At 39.3% G+C, this 25867-nt stretch overlaps 3 protein-coding genes across 5 annotated transcripts; 2 read left to right on the plus strand and 1 right to left on the minus strand.

Moving 5' to 3' along the window:
• Positions 1-4550: 4550 nt before the first annotated feature.
• LOC146452509 (serine/threonine-protein phosphatase PGAM5, mitochondrial-like) lies at positions 4551-8971 on the minus strand. Of its 3 annotated transcripts, XR_014859680.1 has the most exons (5): positions 8495-8971; positions 6968-7178; positions 6211-6344; positions 4934-5138; positions 4551-4837 (listed from the first exon to the last, which is right to left on the minus strand). XR_014859680.1 is itself a non-coding variant. In XM_085097559.1 (4 exons), the coding sequence occupies exons 1-4, from the start codon at positions 8860-8862 to the stop codon at positions 4991-4993; spliced, it is 858 nt and encodes a 285-aa protein (XP_084953685.1). In that variant the 5' UTR covers positions 8863-8971; the 3' UTR covers positions 4551-4990. The 3 variants fall into 3 exon arrangements, 2 of the variants coding, with proteins under 2 accessions (XP_084953685.1, XP_084953684.1); XM_085097559.1 differs by having other exon boundaries at positions 4551-5138; positions 6211-6341; XM_085097558.1 differs by having other exon boundaries at positions 4551-5138.
• A 63-nt stretch (positions 8972-9034) lies between these two features.
• LOC146452510 (beta-keto L-gulonate decarboxylase-like) lies at positions 9035-17329 on the plus strand. The gene is made up of 9 exons (XM_085097554.1): positions 9035-9171; positions 9758-9856; positions 10295-10368; positions 12495-12596; positions 13019-13093; positions 13567-13653; positions 14339-14488; positions 15280-15393; positions 16104-17329. The coding sequence occupies exons 1-9, from the start codon at positions 9075-9077 to the stop codon at positions 16275-16277; spliced, it is 972 nt and encodes a 323-aa protein (XP_084953680.1). The 5' UTR covers positions 9035-9074; the 3' UTR covers positions 16278-17329.
• Positions 17330-22049: 4720 nt separating this feature from the next.
• On the plus strand, positions 22050-25123 carry LOC146452511 (uncharacterized). Its single transcript, XM_085097569.1, has 4 exons — positions 22050-22068; positions 22483-22539; positions 22677-23008; positions 24609-25123. The coding sequence occupies exons 2-4, from the start codon at positions 22485-22487 to the stop codon at positions 24804-24806; spliced, it is 585 nt and encodes a 194-aa protein (XP_084953695.1). The 5' UTR covers positions 22050-22068; positions 22483-22484; the 3' UTR covers positions 24807-25123.
• The last annotated feature ends 744 nt before the right edge of the window (positions 25124-25867 follow it).

The following is a 25867-nucleotide window of genomic DNA, read 5'->3' on the forward strand; positions in this document are numbered from 1 at the left end:
ATGAAGTTTTGAGGAGGTATTGATGCTTGTCTGTGGGTTTTGTGTGGAGATCTGTTTGGATGTGGTTGTTGCTGAGGTGGACTTGGACATCTAGGAAAGGGAGTGTCTGATGAGAGGAATTTGAGTATTTGATACTCGCGTGAATAGAGTTTAAGTATCTGATGAAATCTTTAAGGTGTTCCTCTTCATGCCACCCGAACCACACTAAACAAACTATTCCATTCAGCCTTTTCCTGCGAATCCGTCGCATATGCTCTACTGACGCTTTCTTTGATAAACGAAGCGAAGAACTCATCAAGCACCTGGTCCAACGTGGTTATAGCCGCTATTCCTTACAAAAAGATGCAAATCGCGTACGAGCCATCCCACGTCACGCAACACTACAGCCACAAGAACAGAAAGCCACAAAAACAGACAGAACACCCTTCGTCATATCCTTCAATCCTGCACTTCCCAAAATCTCATCTATTGTGAAAAAACATATCAACATCCTCCAGTCCTCCGCCAACTGAAAACAAGTTTTCCCTCATCCACCAGTTATCGCCTACAAACGTAACGCAAGTCTACGTGATCTCCTGGTCCATTCCGAGCTACCTCAAAACAAGCCCTCCAACCAACAACCCGCTGGCATTCATAAATGCAACCACCCACGATGCCTAACTTGCTCATTTCTCCAAGAAGGTCAAACGAACTACACTTTTTTCAACACTAACGAATCACGCAAAATTTCTGACTACATATCTTGTAATTCCAAAAACCTAATCTATTTAATTCAATGTAAGAAGTGCCACTCCCAATACATTGGGGAGACAAAGCGCAAACTTAATGAACGTTTCGGGGAGCATCGCAGATCTATCCTGAATCACCATCAACTACTCAACCCCACTCCTGTCTCGCTACATTTCAACCAACCTGGCCACTCAATCAACGACGTCCAACTAATCCCGCTTGAACTTATACGCAGAAAACGTGACTCAGTTAGAAAGGCTCGTGAAGCTCATTTAATCAACAAAGCTAAAACATTGCACCCTCTTGGTATAAATAGACGTGACGAAACACGCCAATGACATGTCTCACACTTAGTCCTAAACAACCAATCATTGTCACGCATTTTATATTTTAAATCTTCTTTGTAACGATCCTTTTATGTTTCTCACTTTTCTTTTTCGTTCAGCCCCCGAGGAAGGTTTGTATTGCAAACCGAAATATCGGGCAAAAAATTTGTTTTTTTAAAAAACAAATATATTTCAGTTATTCTAGCTTTTGTTGTTTGCTCTCTCAAGCTTGTCACCTCCGCCGTTGGGATCAGTCTGCCGTTAATATTTTCTATTTGAGATAATTTGCTGATCCAGGTCTACAAGTGATCCGGCACTACTCATTGGCTTGTCGCTGTGGAATTGCAGATTTTATTGTGTTTGCAAGGACCACCGTGACAAAATAAAAGTACCGGATCCTGTAGTGAAGGATCTAATCAGCAAAAAAAAATTGTAAAGCAAATAATCTAAAAAAAGAGCAAGGCTGATTTCACGGTCAGGGAAGTATATTTTCCAATATTTCGAAAGGCACGGCCTTTCTTCTTCAGGGCATGTTTGAGACTGACCCTGTGGCAAGATACGTTATCTTGCCACAGGGTCCGTCTCAAACATGCCCTGAAGAAGAAAGGCCGTGCCTTTCTAAATATTGGAAAATATAATTCCATGACCGTGAAATCAGCCTTGCTCTTTTTTTAGATTATGGTGTATGAGCCATTATACCATGCCCGAGAAATAGCGACCATTAAATTGTTTTCTGGTTGATCTTGCAAAGCGAAATGGACAAGATTTAGCAATATTTCTTGGTTGTTTTTATTAAAACAATTATTCCACTCATGCTTGTTGGATATATGATTACAGCCAACTTGGTTGGCTATCTATCATCTCACATCCAACTCGCGGGAAGCAATCTTCGCGCGCGCGGTACCATTGCTCGTAGTCTAACTTCAGCGCAAATTGTACTTCTAAAAATGGCGTTGAATTTTCTAATTTTCCTTTGTGGGATGGATTTTACTGGAGTAAAACCTGTGACGGGTGTTATATTTTCCCTTTATGCGACATAAAGTGGTAAATTTCGAACTTTTTGCGGGCGTTAGAATGATACCCTGGTTTTCAGTAGATTTTTGTTTCTTCGTAGATATTCGTGCCGCCACATTCAAACCCGTGGCCACCATTAACCGCGGTCAAATGTAACTGAAAAACAAAAAGTTAAGATAAGGCTTTTACTTTAAGAGCTCAAAGACGACAAGTTTTTGGCGAGTCCGTGAGTCTTCTGAATAATTTTATAATTAACTAAAAAATCTTCAAGTTTTTTTTTTTTAAGTGAAGTATCTGGAGACTGGCCGACGCCATGTCTTTGTTTACTGTTTGAGAGCGTGACAAAAGGAAAACCGATTGAACTAAGGTTCCCAAAACTTTTTTTATTAGTAAATTTTAAAAACCAGCAGACTCACAACAAGGTTATTTTAGCTTTGAGCTTTTAAAGCAAAACCTTATATTCTACCGGCTTTTCTTATTTTTTACGCTCGACCGCGGTTGAGACCCCCACCCCCCTCCCCCCTCCATATAACATTAACGAGGGTGCTCGCGGGAAGTCGGAACAAACCCTTGAAGGTACCAGAACGTCCTTCATTTTGGGGGCGTGCTTTGAGTCTGTTGTCATTACTAAAGGAGACAGGTAACTTACCGGTAGATTGCATTTCTTGTCGCAGTTTTGGTTGACTTATACCCTAAAGGAAGAAGTCGTTTTTAGATTCAAATAACCTAACAGCCTAAGCGCTACGAAACGACCAAATTCGCTGCCATACTACAGACACTTCCTTATTGCGGATGTTATCAGTTTTGGACGCGATACTCGGTCAGCGGATAGTTATTATGACAGTCATTGACGTCACTGACTGTCCACGTCTGCCGACTTCTGAATCTGCTGACCGACGAGCTCGCAGACACTCTTGGTACGAAATTGGAAAGAAGCGAACAGGAGTTTGTTATGAGGTAATTAAAAGCTTCGTGACAAATGCGATCCGTTGAATGGTATTAACCATTGCATGATAGAGAATGACAAGACTAATTCCAATACATAAACAGAATGAAGCGGGAAAAACTAAAAATGCACACTTTATTTGGTCGAGACCGAGAGAATAAATATGGAGTGATCGAGTCCATTCAAATTCCACAAACTATGACAATAAAATAACGTGAACTTAAGTATAAAAATAAATTGAATTCACTGCAGCATAACCTTTACTTGAAATTTGAAAAAAAAAAACTTTTTAAATACACTGAAACTAGTTTTCTTAATTTCAGAAAGGTTATAGACGTAGAATAACTGTTTAGCAGGGTTTAATCTGAAGTGCGGCAAAGCGGGATTAGCACAAAATATCACAAATGTATTAATGCATCAGTCAATTCCACTGTGTCCATCCCAGTGATGCCAACTCTCCCGCTTTTGGCGGGAGACTTACGCTTTTTCACCTCGTCTCCCGCTCTCCCGTTTTGGGACATAAATCTCCCTCTTTTTACGTCCACTATAAATATTGAATACTTAGTAAAAAAAACCAGACTTTCTCCTTGTATGTTTGTGTCACACTCCTATTAGCTAAGATTGAACGCTGATTGCGGCTTTCTTTTTTCCGTTGAACCATAATGAAATGCTGAAATTACGGTGGAAGGGTGAAGGTCCCCCCCCCCCCCCCTGAAGCACTAAATATAGCTTTGATGTCACAGCCCTCGGAGACTCTTCGCTGTTGCTGACACGGTTCTGCTGGCTGCCCCTGAAGATTTCTGGACGTCTCCCGATTTTTGTACTCCGTGGGTTGGCATGTTTGCCATCCCCCCCTCCCCACCCCGTGCATTAGAACAAACAGCAAAGACAATAATGCGTTAGCATTACAATCAACTCCCCTTATTGCGGACACCCTCGGGACCGCGAGTTAGTGTCCTTAATAGCGAGAGTCCGTAATAGGGGGAATTTATTTCAGTCAAACGTCTGTACTCTATTTTTGCGGGGATTTAGCTGCTGTCCGTAATAGCGAGGTGTCCGCAAGACGAGAGTTGACTGTATGTGGTTGAGATATATGATTTTGGCTACGCTCAAAGGAACAATCAAAATATTGCACTGAGTAATTTCTACTACTAGTTGATTATAGCAAAATATTAAAAAGTAATCTGTACCTAAATTTGACTTGATTTCAGTGCATTTGTTCCTAGAAGAAGGGAATGGTTGTAACACACGTATCGCAAGTGAATGTACATGTAGTAATGTCGTGGCAATTACCTAGAGCATGAAAAAGGATTTTTTATGTAAAAAAAACTTTATCATAATGTTTTTGAAAGATGCAGTAATGAAATTGATTTTTTCATGCTCCATATCCACAACTTGTGGTTTTGACATTAACTTTGTTTCGTGCACTGAACAAAAAACAAATAAAACAACAATGCAAAAATTAACAAACAACAAAAAACAAAACATAACCAAATTAGTTACCATTACTTCAAAAACTCATTAATTATTCATAGCCCATTGACCTATCAAATGGTCAATAAAACATCACGTGAAGTGGTTTTATATCCGATAAAACCTCCTCCTTATTAGTATGCAGTGTTTAATGTTTTTCTCGTATGTTAATTTCCAACGTTCACAAAAGCATCATTGTTATGAACTCTCTTGACACACGCTTTTCCAGGAATGTTTTCGAAGCCGTTCAAAAAACCCACAGCACTTGTTTTATCGGGTCTTAAACCACTCTGCTGCGCCTCATGGTTTTAAACCCGATAAAGCACTCCTGCTCGTTTTTTAAACATTACTCAAATAACGTTTTCCATAAAAGATCCTATCCAAGTAAACTACCCTTCCCAGGTGCACTGACCTCTTGTCTATCTGTTCAAAATCTCAATGAAACCCCTGTAATTACAATTTAATATCACACTGGCCTCTTTTGGCCTGTAGTTTCTTGTCCTCATGAAGACAAATTTTCAGCTGACAAATGTCCCGTGTCACCCAGACTTTTGAGGCTCACTCTCCCATTGGGTCGGATTGTCACCCAGGTTATACCACAGTGACCTATACTCATGCGAAGCCAGCCTTCTGGAGGGAACTGAAGCACCCTAGAACCAGAAACAAATATTCCTGTTTCTCTCTTATCAAGCAGCAAATTAACACTATACTTTGCATGGGACTTTCAATCAGACTTTCAGTCCAGAGGTCAGAGAGTTTGTGGTTCGAGGATAGGTCTCTACTTCATATCACCATGTTAATTTCCTTATACAAGAAACTTTCCTCCATAATATCATCTCTCATCACCCAGGTGTACAGATTGGTACACGTACCAGCAACAAACCCTTGTGGGACAGGTACCCTGCAATGGACTAGTATCCCCTTAGGGGGTGGGGGGGGAGAGGGGGGTAGCAGTACTCCTGGTTGCTTAAATGCTACAGAAACTGGGTTAAGCTCCAGCTGTGTGGGCCACTAATGATCAAAGTGTGATTATTTTCTTACATCCAAACCCACGGCAGGACTTACTGTACAGTGCTACAATGTGGTGTACATTGTATAGGTTCCACTTCACCCTTTGAGCCTCATTATTGACTACAATCTAATTTCTCCTCATGTTAACAATACATGCTCAAACATAAAAGTAGTGAGAATAAAGGAACTGATCACCAAAGGTAAAAATACATGTAATGTTTTCAGTTGATAGATGTATTTTTTAGTGAGTTACAAGGGCATACTAAGAAAAGAGACTGACCTCTCCCAACAGGAGCTGAACCTATCACCTTTCAATTACATGTAGTTAACAAGTTTATAAGAACAATAAGGATAATATGTATAATGATAAAGCAGGGTCTTAACCTAGTCAATTAAACCCAAGAACTATCAGTCTGCACAGCTTGAGCATTTCCAGCAAATAAAAAGCTAGTTTCTAATTTTCTGGCCATGCAAGAATAGGGTGAGTACAAAAAAAAATAAACAAATAAATAAATAAAGTACAAGTCATATATTCTCATGTGACCAGAAAACTGGACTTAGCTTTTTGCTCACTGGAAATGCTTGCTACGCAGGCTAAGGAACTATGGAAGGCAACATCATGGGTACTGATATGACACTTAACAATCAAAACCCCTGTTACCAGGCAGCTTTTAAGCGAAGTTGCATTATCTACACGCACACAAATCTTACCTGCAAACAAAGTATCTGATGACATTTCCGTGGCAAACATAAATTTCAACACTGTCGCCCACTTGGTCAGCATCTGCTCTGTGAAGATACTTTCTGAAAGCTGCTTCAATGCGAGGGCCATCTTGAAAAAACTGCTGAACACCAAAAAAAAAATACAAAATCAATTACGGTGGAAGGTCTCTTGATGGATACTCTCGTAAGCAGACAGCTCTACATTTACTTATGTCCTCCTTCACAAAACCCTGCTAATTGAACTTCAATACAAACTCTGCATTTACACATTCCCGTAAGCAGACATTCCCATGATCAGCCGTGGACACTTTCAGGGGTTAATGCTTTAGACTTTTCCTTTATTTTTAAGCTCCCATAGGCAGATGCCCGAAAGGAAGTCCCATTACCCTCTGAATCTTATTTTAATGAATCAACCTCACATCACTGTTCTCCACCACCATTTTACAGAGCACTAATTACAGTTATCGCCATTATCGCAGCATTGCTTCATTAAACAAAAATAATCATTTAATATGGCAGCATTTTTTTGCATTCCCAATGTTTATTGTTAGCTGGGTAAGCTCCCGTAAAGGGTCATCTATGTCTTACACCTCTAGTGGCTGCTGACAAGAACCATTCTCGTAAGTGGCCAGCTCCAGTTATAGACATCAATTTTGCGTCCCGAAGGTGTTCACTTACGAGAACTTCCACTGCATGGTTGTTGATAACATATGAGATTTAAACAGCAAAATACACCTGCACTGACCTTTCTCTCTGGTCTCCAGTTTGAAGATGCAGGATCGGGTACAACAGGTGAGCCCTCAACCAACATGGAGCATGTCTCTCTTGGCACATTAGGCAGATACTTGGCAATGATATCTGCTGTTTCAGTGGCACGGATTAAGGTGGAGCAAACTAGTTTTGTGTACTTAAAGTTTAGATCTTTGAGTCTCTGGCCAGTTTCATCTGCCTGCAGTCTGGATAAAGGTAAATTGTCATTGGAATTGTGCACTACAGAGGTTGGAGCACTGAGGTATATTGGGTGTGAGGGAGTACTGAATCATCTGGGTGAGTGTTGTCCTGAGAAGGATGTCAATCAATGTCACCTCAGACAGTCCTTCTCAGGATTACACTCACCCCTGGGATGATAAATAAATAAATAATTAAATAATTAAATACTGTAAATAAAAAAGTAGAATCATGGGAATTTCAGTGGATTCTTCAGAGTGGCTCTTCTATCCACTGTTTGCAGGTCGAATTGGAATTTGGAAATGTTGGTTTTTGTGGAGAGAGGAAAACGTAAGAGTAACCTGGAGAAAAACCCCTCGGAGCAGGGACGAGAGCCAACAACAAACTTAACCCACATAATCATAATACTTATGACATGAATCCTGGGTTCAAACCAGTTACTGTCATCATCATCATCATTATCATAACAATTAAGAATTGGTTCATGCTTAGCGTGCGTATATCAAGTTATGGATGCACGCGGGAAGTTTGGAGAGCACAAGAGAAGCGTAAGAGTTGAGAGCAACTCTAGCTTCTTGAGTGCTCTCCAAACTTCCCAAGTGCATCCATAACTCGATATACGCACAGCTAAAAGCATGTACCAATTCTTTTATAACATAGTGAAAATAAAGTAAATGATTCCTTGAAAACAGGTTTTGTTCCTGATTATCACAAAATTCTCTGAAAAAAAAAAAGGTGAAAGTGGTTTCTAATATCGGTTTAATCTTAACGTTTCATTAACTTCGACAAGCTCTTATAGATATACATTTTTTATGGTGTATTTGTCTCTCTGTAAAAAGTTCTTTATAACATAGCGCGCGCATGCTTCCTTCACCTGACTTGCACACGTCATCGGATGGATGTTGAGAAATGTACCATGATGACGCCAATAGGAATTACATTAGGATGCGCGCGCGCTATGTTATAATTATTTTTGTAGCCATTTTCTCTCGGAGATATTAGCAACCTCATATATTCTCAGGGTATGGAAAGATTTCCGCACAATCCATACATTAATTATGGATGCAGTGCCGCCATGCCAATTCTCCGCCCAAAACAGCAAGCATGAACAGAGTTTGAGTCAATGAATGTAGACATAATGATGTATGGGGCGGAAATTTTGCCAAATAAACACACCAATGATCAATATCGATAACCGGTGAGAACTGACAAAATTCCTTTTGCATGCTTCCATTGTCATTGAAATTTCGAGTCAATTCTACCATCTTCAAATCGTTTAAATAAACTCGAAAAAACAGAGTGGTAAAGTAGTTCATTTTCATACCTTCCTAGCTCGGTCAATCGTTTTTCATCGTTGTTTTTCGCGCTCTCAAAATACTGCCCATGTCGTATAAACAACAGATGCCGCACAGCCGTCGGCTTAACCTCCTTCGATTCTTCACCGTAATCAACTCTTCCATCGTCTTTCTTTTTTAACTTCTTTGTACCTGTCTCACTCATATCCCAGTTGGAATCCCAGCGAAGACCAGACGGTTTAAACAGAAGACGATCCTCGTATAATTCTTCTGGAACTAACCCAGCGCTTGCACGTGCAGGAGATCTTGTGCTGTTGTATATTAAATACGCTCCTGAAAACGTCACGGCTGCAGAGGCTATTGCTGCGAATCTCGAAAGCTGGCGTATTGATGCCATTTTAAAGGAATATCAAATTTGTAAACCAGGTTTTAATTTCTGACACCGATCGATAACCACGAAAATTGGGAGTTTTTCCGCATTAACAGTTTTATTTATGAGCGGCAAAATCGAGAATCAAACCGCTGGAAGACTGAGAACTAGTGTTCAGTTCCCTACAAAAAAGTCTGTTTGAAACGCCTGATGGTTTTCGCCTTTCCTGAACAGCAACAATGGCGGCCACAAATTCTACTATTGCTACAAGCACTAAAAATCTACCTGTAGAAAGTAAAGATCTTTTGGTTCCTCCACTAGAGGAGTTGGCTCAAGGTATTCCGCATTCCTTTTATTGTAGTCAGGTGGCTTCATCATTTCATAGTCTAATCCATTGAACAACTGGTGATATGCGAACCAGGGTCAAAATTCTAAGGTTGTGACATAAAATGGTGATAATTTTTATTATACACTAATGCAACAGATTAGTTACTTCGCTGCTAAAAATAAATGACACATTGTTATTTTACTGTCTTTTAGAAAGCCAAGGTTTTCAAAAGAATCAAGAAAACTCCACTTGTTGCCCCGTTCAGTTTTCCTTCAGAAAACTGGCAGGTGCTCGACACGTTCTGTTGAAACTTCAATCAAGGAAATCTTTTCTTTCTAGAGGAATATCAATCAATATTTATATATAAGATAACTGGATTAATCATTGTCAATTTCTGTACATGAATCGGACTATGCCCTCAACAGCTCCCACATGATACAAATCTGGAACTCATATCTAATTTTTAAATACAAAATAATAAAATTATTGTTCCTCGAATCCTCAACCTTTTTAATTGTAAATGATTACATTTGTTTTGGGTTGTTTCACTTCTTTTTTTTTTCTTATCAGCAAATTCCGTTATTTTTTTTATAGTTCTCCAAGATGGATTATCCAAGAATTTTTCAACTGTAGAAGTCAATGTGGTTGACTGTCCTGATTTGAGAGAGAAACCATGGACCCTAGCTGCTCCTGGTATGTTCTCTGATAGCATGTAAGCAGCCTCAATTAACACTGTATGTATTTCCAGAAGATATCAATATGTACATCTTAGAAGATCAGCTGAAATTCAGAGGAGGGAAGGGGGTGGGGGGTCTTAAAAGCCAAGGCTTTGAGAGGAAAGTATGAAGCTAAACTGGAATTTTCAGAGTGCTGGGGGAGGGGGTCATGAACAGTTTCTGGAATAACCTAATCTTAAGTAAGCATGCACTTACTGATTGTATTCATAGGTTGACCCTTCTAACTGGCCATGTTTCATCATCATCATCATCATCATTGCTCTCCACACCAGAAGTTGTTACTATTGTTGCTTTCAACTCCAGATTGATCAATCTAATTTCTCTTTATTATATCAAGATGTTGTCAAGCAAACAACGTTGATTAAAATGGTAATTTTTATTCACCTATGTAAAGGTATTTGCGGCAGAACAAGAATTGCTGATGTTGGTGGTCCCCCATTTCTCATACCTCTTCCAGATCTTTCCAAGGTAAAAAGTGAAAAGCTGATTAATTCACTGAATGGTTTACTAAGGGGGTGTTTAAATAGCACCTTGAAGTTTACAATTTTCAAAGTGGTGTACCAGCAAAGTCATCCTGGTTTCCTCTTCTACTGCCTCCATTCATGTGATGCAAGGCCTTAGCCAGAGAGATGAATGTATCTTATGGAGGGACCCTTTGGAAAAATTTACTGGGAGACATGCCTCTTGGACCCCAAATTTTATCTCTGGCTTAGCCTACTGTAGGTTAACCAGTCTTTAAGTTAATTCTCGTAGTGATGTGAGTCTTACTGGTCTGAGCTCAGCCTCAGCTGGTAACTGTACTGGTTCAAGATTCTTATTCCAGAAAAAAAAAACTTATGTCCGCTGTTATGTAAATTCCGCATAGCTACCATCTCCATTTTTAACTCGTGAATGCGCGCATGCGCAATGAACGAGTTATAGCGATAGCTGACTCTCGACTTGGTCGATCAGTCGATCAGTCGATCAGTCGATCAGTCGGTTTTGTCGTTAACTTTCGGGCGTGCGCAGTGAATGAGTTTTAAATTTAATTAGTGGAAAAAACACGCGAACATTTGTTGTTCATGGCGCATCAGGAAATTCTTATTCAATATGTAGAGAATAATTTGACGATCATTTAGTGCAAGAATGGCGATTTTTCGTTCAATCTGAGCAAAGTTTCAAGTTTTTTCAGTTTTTCAGAAAGTCCAGGGTCGTAAACTCAATTAGTGAAAAAAAAAAAAAACGTGAAAATTTGTTTCACGACGCGTCAGAATTCTCTCATTCATTCTGTAGAGAATAATTTGACAATCATTTTAGTGTAAGTATGGGGATTTTTCGTTGAATCTGAGCAAAGTTATAGGATTTTTTCGTTTTTTTCTACGAAGTGCGGTTTCTTTCAAGAATTAAAAATAATTTAATTTAAAAATAATTTAATTAAAAAATAATTTAATTTGTCAGTTTTCACGCGAAAGCGGAACGTGCCATGTCACGCATCATTGACGTCGTAAACAAAATTATGCAAATTTCTGGTGAAATGAACACTTTTAAGATCTTGTCAGCTTTCATAGAGGTTTCAAAGGGAAAAAATGTTTCATTTTCGAAATTTACAACTGGTAATTTATGAGAAAGCAAAAGGACGCGGTCGATAAATAATTCTTATTTAGCAAGAGCTTGTCATAGTTCATTATTTTTACTTGATGATTGCGTGGACTGAACTCCAAAGGAAAAATTTCATGCATTTATGTCGGGCATGAATCGTAATGCGATACTTTGTTGAACATATTTCCCTTTGTGAGATCGGCTTGCCCTACAGTAATTTTGTAATTTTAATTCCCAAAAAAACTTCACTTGCCCATCGGGCAAGTGATGGTTAGAATCCACTAGCCCGATCGCGAAATCCAGTAGCTGCGGACTATCACACGAATTTGCATGACGTAGCTGCACATGGCGTGCTCCTATAAACTTTGAATAAAAAAAACACGTGATATTTTTTAATCGGCGCATCAGAATAATCGGCTTATTCAATCTGTACAGAATAATTTGACAATCATTTTAATAGTACAAGAATGGTCATTTTTCGTTACATAATCGGGCAAAGATATAATTTCTTTTAGCTTTTGAGGAAGTTTCCGTAGCCGTCTAAATTGCAATTACTATGTGTCATCTGCATTCACGAGTTGGCTCACAGGAGCCTTTGATATATTCCTTTGAATTATAACCATTTTGTTGCAGAATAGAGGTCACACCATAATCAAAACAGTTGTTTGGGTGTGTTACAAAGTTTTCATCTCATATCAGCATGAAAGTCATATTATAAGTATGTAAATTATGATCATCTGGGTGTCAGTGTAGTCCTGAGAAGGACTGTTTTAGAAGTGACATTGACTGACGTTTTGACAAGCTAAGAGGAAGTCATCAGCCAGGTCAAGTAAACCATGGAACATCAGTATATGGTATAGATGTCACTGGCTATTGATCTGATTGGTCAACAAAGCCGAGATGTTGTTGGTTGTTTTTCAGTGAAGCCATGATGTTATTTGTAATCTGTGCAAATGATTTTATTATCATTGGCAATTGTGTTATTTTCTATGTCACTACTGTTTTGAATTTTTCAGTTGTACAGTTTCAATGACATAGCAGATGGTGCAGAACTTCCAGGTGGATTTGTCATTGGTGCAGGAGCTGGAAGCAACAAATTTGTTGGGGTTAATTGTGAGGTACACCAAACTTATTGTTGTTGGGGTCAATTTTAAGAGGGGAAGGGAGGGTTACTCCCCAGTATGAAATATATTTAGTATGTACCACCTAGGAAGGTACTTCTTTGTCATTTCAGTCTGAAAATGGGCATAGAGTTGACGGATTTTTCTATTGAAAGGGGAGCATTTCAGGGTCAGCTCCAAAAATAGGTTTGCAAATTCACATACTTTGGCCTAGAAACCCACCAAAAAATTCAGGAAGAACCTAGCTACCCCCATGCCAATCTCCCAAGAGTTAGTTCAATGGCAGTTGAAACTACAGCCTGTGAGGGTCTTTTTAGAGTAGGGCATCAGAGCTCACTTTAATACTGGAGTAACACATCTTAAAGACACGGAATTTACTAGCCCAAGATGATGATTTTAAGACTTCCTTTTTTTTTCAGATGATGGCAAACTTGGTGACAAGTTCTGAGGAGAAGGGAGTCATTGCCACAAAGATTGCAAAAGTCAATGAAGAGGTATAGCCACTGTATTGATTATTTTTTGGTGAATCTGTAGAGACATCAGAGTCAGACAGGTCTTGTTTACAGGTCACAAGAACGTGTCATTGTTGTGCTGGTATATAACCAAGAACTTTAGCAATAAAGTCTTGTCTCTGTTGCTGTTTTTGTTCTCATAAAGATTCAGTGCAGCTTTTTCCTTGACCCCAGTCTCTGTGCTGTTGTGTGCCACCCATGGCTTGTGTCTCACCAGTTTCTAGCTAACAATTTACAGCACTGATGTCGCAAGCACTTGCAAAATGAAACTAACACAGGATCTGTGTGGAACACGCAATGGTAACTCTATACATTCCTGGGATAACATAATTTCCTACCGCAAAGAAAACGCTGGAATTTTAAACTACGATAAACATAGTTATGTTTATCTAACACCTAGGGTTGATCACACCCCAAAAATTGGTTGGAACGATTTTAACTTGAGTCTCTTTCAGGATGGATCCTGTATCCTCGAGAATTACAACTGTGGAGAGTTTGGTTTGTTAGGAAATTTCCTCATCAGTGATGGCAATCCAGGAAAGGTACTAGATCTTAAACTGATGTTCTAGATAATAGACCTCTTTAAAATTGAGTCAGATATTCGTGGGTTTTATCCCATAACATGGAATACGAATGTCAGGAAGAAGAAGTATGAAATAAATAAATAAATAAATAAATAAATGAATGAATAAAACTATTTCCAGATCGAATTGGAATTTGAAAAGAAGTCATGAGAAAGACTTGAAGAAGTCATAAAAAGGACTTGAACTTTACTGCAGTTATTTTCTTCATCTCAATTCCATATAAAATTTCCGTTATCTTAAAGGGAAGTTAAAATCGCGTATGGCACCACAAAAACGTATTGTCGAATATCTTTCATTTGAAGGGTCACAGTTAAGGATTTCATCCGCTTCGCTGCTCGGTAGCTTTCATTTGAATGGTCACACTTCAGTAATTGACCCAAAGACTTGCCTCAGCCAAAAACAATTTGGGGGCTAGTGACACTTTTACAGGTAGAGCCACTGTACAGCATAATAAACGGTAACACGTGAAAGTACTTCGCAACGTAGCCTTTAGTGTGTGAATGATCAACCTCAACAAATTAATTCACACATTCACAAATTAACACATTGTCCCAAGCCTGGGATTCTGGGGATTTCAAAAGAAAACGTTTCACAGATTTGACTTTCATTCTGTATCTTTTCATAATGGTTCTCCATTCGTCAGGTTCTAAAGGTTTGCGCAAGCAAGAGGACAGGTGACGAGAATTTTATCACGTGCATGCGGCACGCCCTGGCCCGTTACTATGGAGACAACCCAGTAGGGTTGGGTGGGGTGTTTGTGATAGAGAAAGGCAAGGCCAAGATTCATGTTATGGTGAGTCATTAGCTAGCGCTAACTGATGATGATCAAATTGAAAGAGATCCTTACATTTTTTTTTTTATAAATTATAGGCTTTTCCATTCAGGGAGCTACAATATCTGTTTGTTAACTGTAGTATAGACGTGTCTCTTACCCGGTATTAAAGTCGTGAGTAGGGGTTGTAAACTTTACTCCGCACTGTCTCTCTCGTCACCCAGGATCGTAAACACAGAAAAGTAGTAATACTATACCCTAGTAGAAGTTTCATGTTCATGAAAAAGGAGTTTAGCTTCAAACCCCCCCCCCCCACCCTTCCCCCCCCCCCCCCCCTCACAACTCATTTCGGTAAATAGAGACCTTACCAGGTTGGTGTCTCGGAACTTACTCTCGGCAGCCTAAAGTTTAGTTTCTCCTTTCTCCGCGCGCCTCTGCTTTACTGGGCGAAGAGGAAAGCTCCTCTTTAGACGTTTGTTGTTTAACACGCTGACATCAGAATAGGCAAGAGGAAAACCATTAACTTCTGGTCCGTTCCTGATCGCAACGACCAGGAAATCATTGTCCTATTCTCCGCAGTTTCACGATACTTGTTGCAAGAATTTCTTAAAACATCCAAACATTTTATCTTCGTTGATCATTATCTTAATTCTCATGACCTGTTTGTCTGATCAAGTATTAATATTGTAAGGAGAAAATGATGTTGATAATTATTGGTGTTTAACGGTCAAGGTCCCTATTACCTTCTTCTGTTACAGTGTAGTTATAGAACAAAGGTAACTGGTACTTATTTTCTTCTTCGATGTCAACAGCCAAGATTTTCCGAAACTCCACTCAAGACAGACGCTGATGTGAACAACTGGCTGAAGTTTTACGACATGAATTCGCCGTTAGTGTGTGTTGGAGTCTTTGAAAGCCATGATCCTGTGAGTACTGTGTTTCACTTTAACCTTCCTCCCTAGTGATACAAAATATTTAGGCCTTCCTTTCCTTAAGAAATAAACTGATGCCTCAAGCCCTATAGCGTCAAATTTGTTTCTGAATTTTATATTCAAACGAATACCTTTCAGTAAATAAGAACTACGCCGTAATAATATACAACTTTTCGTTGGAAAATTCTTAACTTAATTGTCAATGTTTTGAGTATGTTGAACTTGGAAATTTTTACTGCGGCAACTGACTCGGTTGCTTGGTTAAGGACCGGTTTGGAGTCCGCACTAGTTTCAAACCTGTACCGGTACAGGGTGAACGCTTCACTGGATTGTTCCGTTCATGTAAGGCGTGTAAGTATATCGTGTAAGTTTTATCACGGATCTAAGCAGTGCCGGCACAAAACCTCCACAGATCTAAAGTTAACTACTTCAGTCATGTAGCCGATTAGACTTTGATTGTGTATGGAATCGTAAGGATGTGTCGAATCGACTTGTAACCTCTTGTATTGAATCGAATTTCTATCGAGACCACCGTATAGGGTGTGTTGACGGCGTCCATGTTGGAGAAATATGACATTTATGTAACAAAGGAAAATCATTCTATCGCGTTTCGCTCCTCCGATATGGCCTCTGTGAACACACTCTATACCTCTGTCAAATTGAACTTGTCTTACTTTAGTTCAATTATCTTTTTTTTTTCCCAGGGCTTAGACCTGCGCATTGAACATTTTCACTGCTTCAGTGATCACGGAGAAGGAGGGCATTATCATTATGACGTCACACCTGATGACGTGCACTACACTGGGTTCTTTAGCCTCGCTGAAAAGCTTTACCGAATAGATCGACCGCTGGCCACTCATCACGTGGGAAGAGACTGAAGAATAGCGCTTTTGTTGAGCTGCATTCATTCCTCCGTTTTCAGCTTCTCCAGCTGAAAAATGTTTCGTCTCCGTGTTTCAGGTCCCCTAAAGGTTACTCCAAGTCCAATTATAAAAAAAATCACGAGAAAAGATGATTTGAAGTTAGGGGTATAAAATTTTTTGAATTAACTGATCAAGAAACTAGAGTCTAGTTGTTTACTTCGGAAAAAAATAAAACTAGATATTAATCAAATTTAGAGAAATTAAAGCACTCTTTTAATTGGGTTATCGAATATAATCGCCACCCAGAAAATGATGACACCTGAGAAATTCAATGAGGGGATCCATTGCTCAACAAAATTAAAACCCAACATTGTGTTTTCTGGTGCACTTATGAACTGTCAGAAATGAGTAGGATTTTGGCGTTTGAAGATAATTCAATATTTATTGTAGAGTGCTGTACTGCGGGGATACACAAATAACTGCTCAATTTACGCATAAAATTTTAACCGCAAGGAACAGAGAGGTTTGATACCTTCTGCGAACATGATCACATCTGAGAATGATGTATTTTTCAGTGAGGGACACAGGCATACGCGGAAAAAAGGAAATCCGAGTGCTCCTATCAGGAGTCGAACCAAACGCTTTCCGATTTCTAGTTCTAATGCTCTACCACTGAGCTTTAGGAGACTCGTGGGAACTAAGGCCATTAAACTAGGTTCATGGGACAAACATCCAGCATACTGCTAGGATATGAATGTCAATGTGTGGCATATGCGCAATGGCAAGTTCAGAATAAAATTGCCTCTATAAGGAAACTCCAATCGTGGGGGTCCAGATTTTAATAAGATTAAAAATCAATATTATGATAGTTATCTTGATACGCTTTTAAACTGTCAGAAATAGCTTTTTTTTCTCATTTACAGATAATCTTGTTGTTTATTCCGGGAATATAAGCTAAAATTATGAAAGCCTTTTTTATCGATTTATCGACGAAGCCCATCTAGAATGGTGGTTCACGTCAACTTTGGGAAAGTTTAAAACAAATAAATGTCTCTTAGAAAATTCAATCATGGGGGTCCTGTTTGTAAAAGAATTAAAAATAACATTTTGAGAGTTATGTTTAGGCACTTTTAAACTTTCACAAATGGTTCCATTATTTTTTGCATTTGCAGATATATATATTTTTTAATTTCCCGTTTGTCTGTTTATTTAGCTGGGGTATATGTTTAACATATACTATACCTCGGGTCTTCTGTTGATCTTCTTTGAAGAACGTTCGATCGTTATTACCACCTTGAGCTATTTGATCTTCATCCCAAATTATTGTTTCCTTTTCACGGTTGTCCTACAAAATATCCCCCACACACTGACAGTTGTTTGCAGTTGATGGTTAAATAAAACTTCAGTTAGCCAATCGCAGGACAATAATACAATTCAACGCAATATCATACCCTAAACTCACCTAACGTTCTTCATAGCTTTAATACATTCTAGTTCGAGCGTGTATAAAGGATTTTGAGTTCAGCAAGACAAGGGTATGTAAGGTTGTTGATCGTTATATTTGTTAGTTATATTATTTCTGTTCCCATAATTATTAAGTATAGTACTTCGCTGACGTGCTGACCAGGTAGTTAATGTCGATGTGTTTAGTCCTAATCTCCGATAACCTTGTGCGTGTGATGGACCAACATCGCAAGACGTAAGAAGCCTGAATAGTTAACTGTACTGTTCACCGCGGTGGACATCTGTTCGGAATGCCGGCCTTAAAGGGGCTTTGTCACGGCGATTTTTTGTATTTTCATCAAAACTGATCAAATACTTGACAAAGAAACTGTTTTGTAACATGAAATAGGTGACACTGCCCCCTTTATCGCCTCAGAAATTCGGTTTTAGTTGTCAAGAAAGTAAAGTTTTCTTCAGCAAAATGTCATCTCAAAATTTCGTAACACTGGAAAATTATTACTGATTCCTGCCTTTACCAGAGCGGCAAATATGTCGTTGAAAGTGCGAGAGAAAGGTCAGCTAGCAGTTTCGTGAAGCCAATAACAGCGTGTAAATTCGGTGAAAGAAGATTCCGTTCCCTGAAACATCCAAACAGATCAAAATGTATTAGCTTGGAAAACAGGAGACAACGTTTTAAGAATTTTGCTGAAATGTTCCAGTTTGATTCCCCGGTTAGTTGTTTCATCACGCGAAAAGCGACGACGCGTTTAGCTTGCAAGAGGCCATTTTTTATTTTATTATCTGTTATTAACCCGCGGTCAGGATTTAAGATTGCTTGGAACACTATTCCCGGAGGAAATGGCAAACGAAAGTTAAGCATCTAGCGCACCACCTAACACTGACTTAGAACGCCTCCAAAATTAGGCCAAGTCCCATTGTCTTAAACCACTTTTCACTGCGTTCCTTGCTCGCACTTTAAAACAGGGGTACCCTAGGAGAACAAGAAACTAAAATAGTTCAAATATTCTTCATTCTTCATAGTTTGACTGTATCTGTTCTGATTCTTTCGCTGAAAATTTAAATTGCCGGAATTTTATTTCCCCGAATTTACGTTCTGTTGTTGATTTTCCGAAAATGTTAGCTAGCCTTTATCACACTTTTAAGGAAAGACGTATTTGCCCCTCCCAAAACAAAAGGGATCAGTTTTTCAGTGTTGCGAAAGTTTGAGGTGACCCGTTTCGCTAAAGAAAACGCTAGTTTTTCTTCACAATTTAGTCTGAATTTCTGAATTTCGGGTAATGTCATTTCGAACAGATATTCCACCGAGAAAAGGAAGATTTTTTCCCTTAGGCTAGACATCCATATTGGGAAAGGCCTCGAAATTTCCTGCAACAAAGTATTTTAGCAAGAAATTGGACAATTAGTTTCAAGCTTCCAGGGTGCAAATGTCACTTTTGACTTGTAATAATAATAAAAATTGACAGCCGGCATTTCAGTTCAACATTCTAACTAATGCGTCGACATTTTGAACCTACCTACAACAGAGTTTACTCATTGCACGAGTCAAGGTCGAGTCAGGTTCCGTTTCTTCTGAATTCTTTTCCCTTTTGCTTCGTTTTTGTCTTGACCAAAGGCTGAGATTGTGATTCTTGCTGTCATAATGATATGCCAACTGATGTTCGAAGCTACGGTGTTCGAGGAGTATCACTAAATAGATTATCTCCTTTGATACTTGTCTCGTTTTCTTCTTGCTGCGAATATCAATTTTGATTGCAAACTTCCTTCAGTTTGATTAAAAGAAAATTCGCTTTGATTTATTTTGTGATTTTTCATTTTTTTTATTTTTCTTGAATTATTTTTTTCATTTTTTTTTGGTTTCATTTTTGATTTCCCAAGTTTGTTTTTGATTTCTAAAATGAGTGTTTGATTTCCAAAATTTTTCCATTTGATTTCTAAAATGAGTGTTTGATTTCCAAAATTTGTCCGTTTGATTTCTAAAATGAGTTTTTTTGATTTTCAGAATTTGCCCGTTTGATTTCTAAAATGAGTGTTTGATTTCCAAAATTTGTCCGTTTGATTTTTAAAATGAGTGTTTGATTTCCAAAATTTGTCCAATTGATTTCTAAAATGAGTGTTTGATTTCCAAAATTTGTCCGTTTGTTAAAATGGGGTTGACAGACATGCGCAACTCCCACTGTGTGTCCGTTGTGTCAGATAAAAGCCTTTACAGATTTGCTTTAATAGGCATGTCTTTAAGCGATTTTCCTTTTGTATAAGAGATTCTTCCCTTTAGATCAAAGTGTGATAGAACCGCTCTGCTTAATGGTGTTTGTCTTGATCGTGAGTGGGAATTCTCAAATATATTGAATGGTCTGAATGGAGCCGGTTTCTTACTGATCACTCTGAGCCGTAACGACCCGGGGGGGGGGGGGGGGTACTCCCCGGAATTCTTGGTGGAGGTGTGCCACCCGGGTCTTCAAATCCCGACCCTATTTCAGACCTAAACATGCCATTTTCCACACCCGTTTTCAGACCTGACCTCTAAAATTAATACCCGTTTTCAGACCTGATAATTATGCATCAGTGCCGAACGGAAGTTGACGCAAGGAGTAAAAGTAAGCTGGAATGACATAGTTAATCTATTTCTTTTTCTCGCTTTCAGTTAGTCGTTCCAGTTACTTACTGAGAAGAAAAATATGTTTGTAAGCTTTCGTAAATGTTCCCCGCCCCAAAAACCCGACCCGATTTCAGACCGTAATTGTCAAAATCTATACCCTATTTCAGACCAAAACGGCTCAAAAACCATACCCTTTGGGGCGGCACATACCTATATACCTTATATAGGGGAGTACCCCCCCCCCCCGGGCGTAACGACTAGGTTTTGATATGCCATTGTGTATGCTAGCTCTGTGGCATTTGTTAAGGTTTATCTTCAAGATTTCAGGTAGTGCTAAATAAATGTTATCTGTGAAGATACAGGATCCGTGGATTTCTTAAACCGTGAATTAATGCTTAGTATTTTATCTCGCCGCGTGAAGATTGAAGATTGTTTGTATAACACGGATATGAGTGTCTAACAGATTCTCGTCTTTAAAAAGCTGATACCATTGTTGTCTCTCGCTTTCGAGAGCTATAGCTTCGTTGTAGCGCTCTCTTTTAGCTCTCTGAGTTGCTTCTTATCTGAAAAACAGCTATTGTGTTCTTAGAGCTGACACTTTTATGTACCTCCATTATTTTGTGGCTTAACTCGCATCCGCAGCTGACTCGGGGGGGGGGGGGGTACTCAACAGATGCTTGGGTAGGGAGGTGCGGCCAGGGCATTCAAACCCTGACCCTATTTAAGACACAATTCTCTCATTTCCCTATCCCGTTTAAGACAGAATTCAAAATTTTCAGACCCTATCTAAGACATTTAACCCAAAATCATACCCTGTTTAACACTAGAATGAAATAAGAATACACAGGAGCTCCTGGAATACACTAGTTTCTTGTTTTAGCCATTAGGTCATGTAGCGATACCCTGTTTAAGGCAGAAAGTGATGAAATAGATACCCCGTTCAAGAAAAAACACCCTGAAAACCATACCCTATCGGGCCGCACGTCCCCGTTAAGGTCATGTAAGGGAGTACTCTTCCCCCCGGGAGCTGACTGCAGGAGCTTGAGCTCAAATGACGAAATTAAAATCAAACGGCAAACTTGGAAATCAAACACCATTTTAGCAATCAAACGGACAAATTTTGGAAATCAAACACTCATTTTAGAAATCAAACGGACAAATTTTGGAAATCAAACACTCATCTTAGAATTCAAACAGGCAAATATTGGAAATAAAAAAAACTAACTTTAGAAATCAAACGGACGAGATTTTTAAAATCAAAAACGAAACAAAATAAATCAAAGAGAGGAATCTCGTTTGAGAATTAAATAATAACATAAATCAAAGCAATTTTTTTTAACAAAATGAAGGACGTTTGCAATCAAAATAGATATTTGCAGTAATAAGAAAACGAGACAAGAATCAAAAGCAGATAATTTTTTTCATGATACTCCTCAAACACCGTTCGAAGCATTAAACATGAACGAGATATTGTTGTCAACGCGATCGCGAGAATTCATTGTAGGTAGCAAATTAACCCCAGTCCTCCTTCATTAATTCTCGCCATCTATAATTTTCCTGAGAGTTTGTCCAGTGTTGTTGGTGACTAAAGCTTCAGTCACTATGTCTTGTGAAACCCACGTGGAAGGAAAATTAAAAATTCCTATGGCCGTCTACATTTTGCCCACGAAGGGGAAAGATTCTATTCTATGTTATCCTGACTGTTCTTGGCTTTGGACACAACAAGATGCCGCTTGAGTCAGGCAGGTAATACTTCATCACCGTCTGCTTTTTAGTCGTGAAAATGGGATCTCTGCATGCTTCAGGTGCATTTAACTACAGGTCTTAATCTTCCTAGGAAATTTATGAACACTAACGGATGTGGTATATCTTTCACAGTATAACAGCGAGTCACAACAGTAATGGCTCTAGCGATCGATAACGAAAAATGTTGCAAACGTGAAAGTTATTTTTTCCGTTTATCACTGGCACATCACTATAAAAAAGAGAATAACAACCATAAGACATAAAAAGAAAGAAAAAAGAGAGAAATATTAAAGTTGGACCCTGACTCGAACTTGGCTCGTGACTCGAACTTGACTCGGGCTCGAGCTTGACTCGTGCTACGAGTAAACTCCCTACAACATAGGCCTTACGTAAATATTTGTACATGTTTTTCAGATATGGCGGTAATTCGCGTTCTTCTTCTGTGCTTCTTCCTGTGGGCCAATACGCGATGTAAGTAACTTTTACGAACACCTGGCTTGCAGTTTCCCATCAATTGAAAACTAGATCATGCTGTAAGACACGACTTTAATTCAGCTAGAGAAGTGGATATTATTTTAAGACTCGATCTTCCCATTGTTTGTAACTAGCTTGCCAATGTTGCCATTTGGACTTCGAAAATGGAGATCTTGATGGATGGACCATGACTGGCACGGTTTTTAACAACCAACCAACCTATGGTGACAACCCTACAGCTCGTAACAGAGGACAGCCTGCAAAGCAGCAGGGCAACTGGTGGATCGGAGGTTTCGAAGACCGACCGTGCCCAAAGGCAAAAGCAGGAAAGATACAAGGAGACGGCCCTCAAGGAACCCTTACCTCGCCGCCGTTTTATATCGTTGGCAGAGGGATAATCTCTTTCCTGGTTGGTGGAGGCTGTGATATAAATAGAGTCCGCGTGGAGTTGGTTGTAAATGGCCAGGTGAGTATGGGACGTTTTCCATCAAACCAAAGCGTTCGTAAATTTTGATTTGAAGGGAAATGGTAATGTCGACTCCGCTCCAAAAAATAGGCACTCGAAGGTGTGCATGTGGTTTCAGCTACCACAATGAAAAGTTATTGCCTGTGTTCGAGTGACCCTGAAAAAAAGTCATCATAAGAAAATAAAAGGGAATTTCTTCAAAGATCAATAAATTATATGTAACTGATACATTTACAGTCAGTTTTTTTGTTTGCTTTATTGACTCCCTTTTTGTGCATTTATGAAAAAGTTGCAAAGCTGGGGTGTTACTTCGGTAGGTGTATGTTCTATGTTAGTGGGGTTGCAAAGTTGTTGGGAGGTTATTTTCCAAGGGAAAGAGGGGGATTTTTAGACTGCCATTATACTCTAGGTATCTCTATTTACGTTATTAGAGGTTAAGAATGACGTTTACGGCAAACGGCAAACGCGAGATATAACCACGTGACCCTATATTGCTGCTTGCTATTTTCAGCCTTTCTGTCAAACCGAGTAGTTTTGCGTTCAAATCAAAGGCCAGAATTAGTTTGCACTATTCTTATCTTTGTACTCTTTATTTCAAGAAAACATAAATGTGAATCTCACGTCTGCCGTTTGCCGTAAACCGAGCCGAGTGTTCCTTAGAAGTCCTTCTTTTGATTTACGGTATTGAAGACCTGTGTTTTCCCTCAAAGAACCACAAACTGCCACCTTGAAAATCCACGCATGAGAGATGCGTCAGCCATTTTGAATTACATACAAAGATCTTCCGTACGAACAAAGCCGACTGAGGGCTCGTCAACCTGTCGTGGCACATGGAAAGCGCAGCTATGACGTTTTTAAAATCGATATAAAACCGACAACCGTATGAAATCCGGCGAAGATTGTCGAAAACTACGAGATACAACGAACAAGGGTATCGAACAATAAAAGGCACCAACGCATAGAACAAATATCGACTGCAACTTCGCTAACCCCGTTCCCAGGCCCAAAAGAAAAGGGTAACGCCTGTCACTAAAAGACATCATATTGATCGATTAAAGATCGCCAATAACCTTCGGCATGCCGAACCTTTACGGAAAATGGACTTTCTTTCTTACTTACACTACACGATGACAATGTAGGTTCCAGCTTTGTAAAAGCTGAAACCACAAAAATGGCAAAAAAAAATCTATCTTTCAAGGTTGACTGATCCATCAAACGCTTTTCATTTGATTTCCTTACATCGGTTCCATAACCACGGCATAAATTTGTACAGTTGTGTGCTTCGTGACCTGGCCTATGAATGGGAGTGAGTCTGGGGTAGACGTTGGTTTGACACAAACCTCAATGCTTTTTCATGTAAAATTATAAATCAATAAGCATAACAACAACTTCATCTTCATATGAAAGGCATGCAGAGAGGTTTCTATTTAAGCAAGAGTCAAAACCAACCTTCAGCTAGATAATTAAGCCCTCCTAAGTTGAAAAGTTACCTAAGCATTGTTAATTAAGAAACAATAGTTGGATACTAATTTTAGTTAGGACGGATCTCTGAATCTGGCCCCTGAAAACTAACCTCTAAGAGCGTATTTTTAAATTACAGGTTGTCAAAAAGGTGACTGGTAAATGCACTGAGACGTTGGCTCCTCACAGCTGGGATGCACATGAATTTATCGGTCAGCAAGGTCGCATTCGACTGGTGGATCATGGCTCAGCCGGCTGGCAGCACATCAACTTTGATGACTTGGGTGGCGACATATGTTGCAGCTGCCCCAGCACCCAGCATTCAAAGAAGTACTGAACTCATCAAAACTCGGTTGCATTGCACGGACCGATCGTTAAGTTTCAAGTATAAAAATGGTTGCTTTGCTAGACTACGAGTAGTATATTTTTCTTAGGGAAAGTAAAGCGAGTGAGCCACGCGAGCACGCGCGAAATTTTCCATCTGCGAGGGGACGCCACGCGTGGGAGGCAATTTTCGCGCGCGCTCCTTTGATTCGCTCGCTTTACTGTCCCTATAAAAAATGAGGGACTGATGCTTTGCTAATATAGATAATAGGGGGAAATCATTTGTAACCTTACTGGGAAACAAAAATAAAAGTGATACTTGGCATTAAAGGTGGTTGGCATTTTTCTGCTGATAATTGATGTGGAGATAATTTTTGTTTCCCCTGCAATCAACAGAGTTTAGCTATTGACTTAGTTAACTTGTTCCTTAGTGCCCCTATTTTGCAAAAACGTTGTTTTCCTGAAAAACTACTAGCCACTTTGTGAACAGTTTTTACGTTTTTTAAGTTTTTCCTGAAAGTTGTTGTCATGTATGCACGCTCCCCCGGAGGGGGAGGGGGTACTCCTGAAAATTTTCGATAGGGGTGTGCCGCGAAGGTTCTCGAACCCTGACCCTATTTAAGGGTAAAGGAAGGGAAAACGAATACCCTTTTTAAGGACCGAACCCGAAAAATGACACCCTACTAAAGAGACCCAAACAACGGCTAATGTGCACGGATAAACACAAATCTGTATCTCTATCTCTCGCTTTTCTAATACTTTAGCGGACACTTCAGTTTTAAAAATACCCTATTTAAGGACTGAGAACCTCAAAAACCACACCCTATCTCGCGGCACGTACCTATATAGCCCATATATGTGAGTACCCCCCCCCCCCTCCCCCCGGGCACGGTTGCGTTTTTTATAAGAAAATACGCTGGTTTTATCCAATATTTCTGTCATTTTGGAACCTTTGATCCTTATCAGTTACGTTATTATTACAAAAAATTAACGCAGCATGAAATATAAACTAATGAATTTAAAAATTCGCATAAATGTTTCTGCATCATCAACACGATTTAAAAGTTGCATTTA

Source organism: Pavona decussata, unplaced genomic scaffold (assembly GCF_977016875.1).
Source record: "Pavona decussata unplaced genomic scaffold, jaPavDecu1.1 SCAFFOLD_366, whole genome shotgun sequence".
Lineage (NCBI taxonomy): Eukaryota > Metazoa > Cnidaria > Anthozoa > Scleractinia > Agariciidae > Pavona > Pavona decussata.